Source organism: Jaculus jaculus, chromosome 13 (genome assembly GCF_020740685.1).
Source record: "Jaculus jaculus isolate mJacJac1 chromosome 13, mJacJac1.mat.Y.cur, whole genome shotgun sequence".
Lineage (NCBI taxonomy): Eukaryota > Metazoa > Chordata > Mammalia > Rodentia > Dipodidae > Jaculus > Jaculus jaculus.
Genome location: NC_059114.1, coordinates 14,541,011 through 14,548,477, shown reverse-complemented (window position 1 = coordinate 14,548,477; position 7,467 = coordinate 14,541,011). Strand labels below are relative to the sequence as shown.

At 50.0% G+C, this 7,467-nt stretch overlaps 1 protein-coding gene across 1 annotated transcript in view; it reads left to right on the top strand.

Moving 5' to 3' along the window:
* Window positions 1-7,467, top strand: part of LOC101606701 (glycolipid transfer protein) — a 28,599-nt gene continuing 21,132 nt past the window's right edge. Inside the window, exon 1 of the mRNA XM_004664110.2 lies at window positions 1-154. Coding sequence (XP_004664167.1) covers window positions 52-154 — 103 coding nt within the window. The 5' untranslated portion in view covers window positions 1-51. The remainder of the gene's footprint in view (window positions 155-7,467) is intronic.

Genomic DNA, 7,467 nt, shown 5'->3' with positions numbered 1-7,467 from the left:
GTGGACCCCCGTGGCGCCGGCTGGGGTATCACCGCGGGCCTCGACCCGGAAATGGCGCTGCTGGCCGAACACCTGCTGAAGCCGCTGCCCGCGGACAAACAGATCGAGACCGGGCCCTTCCTGGAGGCGGTGTCCCACCTGCCGCCCTTCTTCGGTGAGCCAGGGGGACCCTGGTGGGAGCTGGCCAGCAGCCCCTGCCACAGACCACCCGACTCCCTCCCAGAGCATCCCCACCCCAGACACCCCAGTCCCATTTCCTACTTCCTCAGATCCCCTCTCCTCCCGAGCGCCCCAAGTTCTCCCTGCCCCAGACCACTCCCTAATCCTCTCTTCCTTGAGCATGTCACATCCTCCATCTCTTGCCGGACTTCCCCAAGTCCTCTGTCTGCCCAGGTACCTCACATTCCTTCTTTCTCCCTCCTCCCCAGCATGCATCTTCTCTCCCTCTCCGCCCCTAGTCGTCCAGACCCCCCCCCTTCTCTTGCATTCTCCCCATCTTGGCATGCTGCATCACCCTCTGGCTCCCCCAGATACCCTACTCTTTCTTCCCCAAACTCCTTCATCCCCCCCACCCCGCCCTATCTTCTTCCCTGTTAGAATGGTTCTCAGCTTCCCCCACCTCCCGCCCATTCTGAAATGACTATACGTTCCCGTCACTCATCCAGCCCCTCACCCACGAGACCTGAAAACCCTTCCCACGGAATTCCTCCATCCCGGATCAAAGACCCCCAACACCACCTTCAAGGGAAGGGAGAGAGGTTTTGAACATGGGTTTGCAAAACTCAAGGGCCCATTTTAGATGAAGTTGCAGAAAGGGGTCAGGATGTGTGTGTTGGGGGGGCACTCCTTTGTGGGGGTATTAATGTCAGACTCACTAATCCCTTCCTAACTTTGGTTTGGAAAAGAGAAAAGACCTGTCCGCTGTTTGCCAGGTGGTATTCTTCCTGCCCCTCCCGTCCGCCAGCTTAGGTCCTGATGGAAAATGGGATCCAAAGCCAACGCCATCTGCCCTGCCCTTTGCCTTTCAGTCCAAGCAACCTGAGCCTTACTTTCTTCTCTTCTCTTCCATGGGGACTCTCCCAGTGTAGTGCCCCACCCTGCTGGCTCACTTGGTGGCATTGCAGGAAGACACCAGCCCCCAGGGCAGAGTCCAGCTGAAACCCACAGGGCACAGCCTTGAGACTGACTTAGCCTGAAGAGTGGCACATATTTGCAGTCCCTTGCTTGACCCCAGAGGGTAACCAGGGCTTGCTGTGTAGGCTGTAGTCCCCATGGCCGGGGGCGGTGGGGGGGGTGGCTATGTGGAGTCATAGTCCAGCTTTCCTCTACTCTGGACCCTCAGTGTTCCCATCTGTGAAATGGGAATACCGATCTGAGGTCTAAATGAGGGCCTGTTGAGAGCACAAATACCAAACAGATGTTAGCTGTGGAGGGAGGAGTTACATGTCTTCCAATTCCTGGACCTAGGTTTGGCTCCTTCCCATCTATGATGCATCAGTTCCCATAAGGACACTTCCTTGGTTTGTATGAGGCTCAGACCTGAGTCCGTACCCTGAGAACAGAATCTGGTGTCTTAACAACCACTGCTGTGTCCCCGGTGCCCAACACTACCTGGCCCATAGTGGACGCTCAGTCAGTGGTGCCAAGTGTGCAGCACTTGCTTGTCAGCATTTCCGGGCCGGGGTTTGGGACCTGCTTGCTTTAGCATGGAGCTTTGAGTGTTACAACCTCATTGTGAGCATGTGTTTGTCCGTTGGTTCTGTGAATGGCTGCAGGTCACAGGCAGCTTGTCCATTTGAACCAGCAGTTCTCAACTGAGGGCAGTTTTGACCCTTAGGGAACATCTGGCAATGCGTAGGGACATTTTTGTTCGTTGTAACTTGGTAGCTGAATGCTACTGGACTGCTGTACTTCATCCCACAGTGCAGAGGACACCCCCCCCCACACACACACCCAGCACAAAGAGCCATGCAGCCCCAAGCTATCAGCAACGTCAAGGTGGGGTCAGCTCTGTGGTGTGGGTTCCTTAGTCCTCATCAAGGTCACACGTCAGTTCTGCATTTGAGGGCACCTTGTGGCTGTGTGTCTGGCTGGTTTGGAAGGAGAGGGGGAGGTGGCAGCTAGAACCAGGGCAGAGAGCACCCCACCTCCCTCTCCCTGGTCTCAAAGGACCCTTGTCTTTGCGAATGTCCTGTGCTGTGGGGTGTCACAGCTGTGGACAGAAGCACCATTTAGACAGCAACTTCAGTGCTGTTGGCCTGTGAAGGGTTAACCAGCACAAGCCACTGTCTGCCCACCAAAGCCATTCACAGTTCACCAAAGGGGGAATTCACAGCAGTCCTGCAAAAAATGTGACCATCCATTTCAGGAGGAATCCTTCCACGCTGGCCTTCGCCACCCACTGTCAGCTTAAGATGGGCAGTGTGCATGGCTGAGAGTTGTAGGGACAGTGTCCTTAAATCAGGGTTTGTCCACCATAGCACTGCCAACACTGGGATCACTCTTGGGGGTGGTGGGAGATTGTCATGTACATTGCTGAGCCACATCTCCCGATTTTCTGACAATCCCAGACACCTCCAGGGACATCTCCCATGCTTGAGAGCCGTTGCCCTCCATGGGTACAGGGAAAGGGGCTGCCTTTAACTCCTTCCTAGCTGCTGGGATTCCAAGGGTGGAGCCACACTCCTGGCTTCTTGCAATGTTTTGAAGTAAGGTTCTGTTGTAGTTAGATTGGCCGACCGGGGAACCCCAACAGTCCTCTGCCTCCTCCCCCAGTGCTGGGGTTACAGATAAGCAACACCCATGGCTGGCTTTTCATTTGGATGGGGATTGAACTCAGGTCCTCATGCTTACACAGCACTCGTTCCCGCTCAGCCATTTCTCCAGTCCCTGAGCAACTCCCTGCTAGCATTTCAGAATATTTTCCTTCTAGATTCTTCTATTTTTTTAAAAATACATTATATTTATTTATTAGAAAGAAAGAGAGAGAATGGGCACACCAAGGCCTCTAGCCACTGCAAACGAACTCCAGACACTTGCACCACCATGTCCATCTGGTTTACGTGGGTTCTGGGAAATCGAGCCTGGGTCCTTAGGCTCTGCAGGCATGCGCCTTAACTGCTAAGCTGTCTCTTTAGCCCTAGACCCTTCTGTAGCTATCTTTGAGGGGGGAAATCTGTAGCTTGATTTTCCACCTAACAATATGTCTTTCAGCATGGGTCATCATTTCATCCCATAGCTACTAAGGAGTTCATTTTCTGATCATAGATGTAATTTCCTTAACCTGTCCCTTACTGTTGGATATTCATATTGCTGCTGCTGCTGCTTCTTTTTTTTTTGCCACAGTGAATGCCTTTGTGTAGTTCTTCAGTTATTTCTCAGTTTTTGAGAAATAACCAGAGTGTAATTTCTGGGTGCAAGGGCGTGGAAGGCTTTTAACCTGTGAGCCACATGACTTAAACCTTTGCAGGGTGTAGCCTGTGACAGGACTGGCCGGGCCTGGTGAGTGTGGACTCTGCTTCTGTAGGCTGTAACGCAGCTTCCTGCTTGTCTGGTTTAGAGCATCCCTGTTGGGGGCGTGGCCCTGCCCTGTATCTGTATCCTGAACCCCTGCAGCTCTACAGGTCTTGCTACATCCACTTAGAGGCTGACCCATCCTCTTTCCCTTTCTAGCCCCGTAATTAGATCTCACCAGCTGATCAGTTTACAAGACCCGACCATGGTGAGGCTTGCTTCTAGAGCGCTGACAATAGGCTGGCAGAGACAGAGAGACTCAGAAGTCTAGAAGCCTCAGTGGTTCCCTCTTGCTCTCTCCTGAAAGCCATGCCGTCACTCTCCAGAATGACTCCTGGTTCCACAAATGGCGTAATGCCATTGCCTCCAGACTTTTCCCTCTGTTATCTCTTCTCCTTGGCACAGCATTCACTCTCTCTCCCTCACACCACCTTCCTCTTGTCTGGCGGGGTTCCACCTCCCCATAAGTAATAGCGATCACCTCTTCCAGAAAGTCTCTCCTGGTTGCCTTGGTCTCATACTTCCTGTTGTATTCTGTGATGTCAGGTGACTTCAGTACTAGCACTTGACAAGCTAGAATATTTGCTGAATGAATGCTGATTTAGTTATTTATTTATTTTGGGTTTTCGAGGTAGGGTTTCACTCTAGCCCAGGCTGACCTGGAACTCACTATGTACTCTCAGGGTGGCCTTGAACTCACAGTGATCCTCCTTACTTCTGCCTCCCAAGTGCTGGGATTAAATGCGTGTGCCACCACACCTGGCTTGAATGCTGATTTGTTATACACTTGATCATAGCCCAAAGACTGAGAAGATACACTATTTATGTATTCATTTACTTTAAAAATATTTAAGCAAGATAAAGAGGGAAAGAGAGAGGGAGAAAATGGGTGTGCCAGGATCTCCAGTCACTGCAAATGAACACCAGGCGCATGTGCCACCTTGTGCATCTGGCTTACGTGGGTACTGGGAAGTCAAACCTGGGTCCCTAGTCTTCACAGGAAAGCACCTTAACTGCTAGGCAATCTCCCCACCCCCCTCATTTACTTAAAAAATAATTGTTGAACCAGACATACACGCCTTTAATCCCAGCACTTGGGAGGCAGAGGTAGGAGATTTGCTGTGAGTTCAAGGCTAGCCTAAGGATACACAGTGAATTCCAGGTCAGTCTGGCCTAGAGTGAGACCCTGCCTCCAAAAATATTGTATTTATTTATTTGAGAGAGGGAGGAAAAAGAGAGAGAAAGAGAATGAATGAATGTGTGCACCAAGCCTCTAACCATTGCAAACAAACTCCAGACAAATGGGCTACTATGCATCTGGCTTTACATGGGTACTGGTGAATTGGGCCCTGCATCCTTAGCCTTTGCAAGCAAGCACTTTAACCACTGAGCAATCTCTACAGCCTCTTCCGGATTTACTCTTGAGACAAGGTCTCTTGCCATGTAGCCCAGGCTGATCTCAAATTCATGACCCTCCCACATCGGCCTCCAGATCGCTGGGATCACTGCGTCAATGCTCCCCCTGGTGGCTGAGTGATGCTTTTGGTTCTGTTCTTGCTGAAATGCTTTACCTCTTTCTCTTTCCAAATAAACGTGCATTGTATTCCATTTAAAAAAATATTATACTTATTTGCAAGTAGAGAGAGAGAATATGAACAGATGGGCGCATCAAGGCCTTCAGCCACTGCAAATGAACCCCGGATGCATGCAGCACTTTGTGCATGTGGCTTCGTGTGTGTACTGGGGAATTGAACCTGGGTCGTTAGGTTTTGTAGGCAAGTACCTTAACTACTGAGACATTTCTCCATTCCTCTCTTTCCAAATCAAATACATAACAACATTAAAATCCACAACTTGGGACTAGAGATGGCTTAGTGGTTAAGGCATTTGCTTGTAAAGCCAAAGGACCCAAGTTTGATTCCCCATGACCCAAATAAGCCAGGTGCACAAGGTGTCGCATGCATCCGGAGTTCATTTGCAGTGGCTGGATGCCTTGGTACACTCATTCATTCTATTTGCCTCTCTCTCTCTCACTTGCTGTCTCTCCAACACCTTTTTTAAAAAAATTATTTGTTTATTTGCAAGCAGAGAGAGATAGAAGAAAGGCAGACACAGAGAGAGAATAGGCATGCTTGGGCCTCTAGCCACTGCAAATGAACTCCAGACACATGTGCTCTTTGTGTATCTGGCTTATGTGGGTCCTGGAGAATCGACCCTGGGTCATTTGGCTTCTCAGGCAAATGCCTTAACCACTAAGCCATCTCTCCAGCCTTCTCCAACACCTTTAATCCCAGCACTCAGTAGGCAGAGGTAGAAGTGTCACTGTGAGTTTGAGGCCACCCTGAGACTACATAGTGAATTCTAGGTCAGCCTGGGCTAGAGTGAGACTCTACCTTGAAATCCTCTCCCCCCCCCAAAAAAAATCTGCTACTGGGGTCTGGAGAGATGGCTTTAGCGGTTAAGGCATTTGTCTTCAAAGCCAAAGGACCTATGTTCAATTCCTCAGGACCCATGTAAGCAAGATGTACAAGGTGGCATATGTGTTTAGAGTTTGTTTGCAGTGGCTGAAGGCCTTAGTGTGCCCATTCTCTCTCTCTCTCTCTCTGCTTCTTTCCCTCCCTCCCTTTTGCTCTCTCTCAAATAAATAAATAAAAATAAATTTTAAAAATCCACTACTAAGTTAAGATACACAACCCCTTTTGTACCTTGTGCTTGCGGTAGACATTACTGTTAACAGTACTATTTTCCCCTCTGCACCTAGACACAGCCTCAGCATCTTCTTAACCGTACTGCTGTAGTTCACTTAAAGTTGGTGCATGAGATGTGACCTATTTGCTCTCAATGTTGGGGAAGAAATCGGAGATGGAGGAGCCCCTTCTTTTTTTTTTTAATTTTTTTTTTCAGGTAACCAAGGCTAACCTGGAATTCACTATGTAGTTTCAGGCTGGCCTTGAACTCACAGGAATCCTCCTACCTCTGCCTCCCAAATTCTGGGATAAAGGCGTGTGCCATCATGCCCAGCTGGAGGAGCCGTCTCTGTGCCTCAGTCCTTGAGGTCTGGGGATGCCTGCTCTTCACTTCTGCCTGACATGTACCTGGCATGCATAATGGTCCCAGACACGTCCAGAAAGAATGCTGTCCTCCATCATTTTTGATTTGATCTTTGTTCCATGGGCGGTGTTGGGGTGGGGGGACAGTGGCAGTCTAGAGTCACAGGACTACTTTCTTGTTTTATAACCAAAGAAACAGTCCACAGAGCTTAGGCAACTTGCCAGGGTGACATAGCCAGTGAGTCACCAGTACAGCCAGGCTAGAGCTTAGGCCTCTGGGCTCTTTACAGGGTGATTTTGCTGTTGTGTTGCAGGGATCTTAGCTTCCTCACCATTGGAACAGGAAAACTCCTTGGAGCCAGCCTGCTTGGCCCCTGAAGAACTCCAGGATTTTGCTGGAACATGACAAGTGGCTTGAGAGCCATAGACTAGATATGCATGTGTTCCCCTGGCCACATAACTCCTCATGAGCCTACCAGTCAAGGCCTGTAATGCCTGCTTCTTTCTTGGTATTTTCTTGAGGTAGGGTCTCACTGTAGCCCAGGATGACCTGGAATTCACTATGTAGTCTACGGGTGGCCTCACAGTGATCCTCCTACCTCTGCCTTCCAAGTGCTGGGATTAAAGGCGTGCACCACCACACCCGGCTGCTTCTTTCAATATGAACTCTAATGATGGCGGTGGGGACATGGGACTGGGGAGCTCTGGGCAGCCCTTCTCTTACAGGGAAACACATGCTAGCCCCACAGGAAGTGGCTCTACCTACACCCTTATCTACAAGAAGCTCCCGCTGTTGCAACAGCAGGGGTGTGCCAGGGGTTCCCAGTTCCTGCCACACCCCTCCTGTTTCTTGCTTATTTTATTTTTAAAGTATTTTATTCATTTATTTATTTGACAGAGAGAA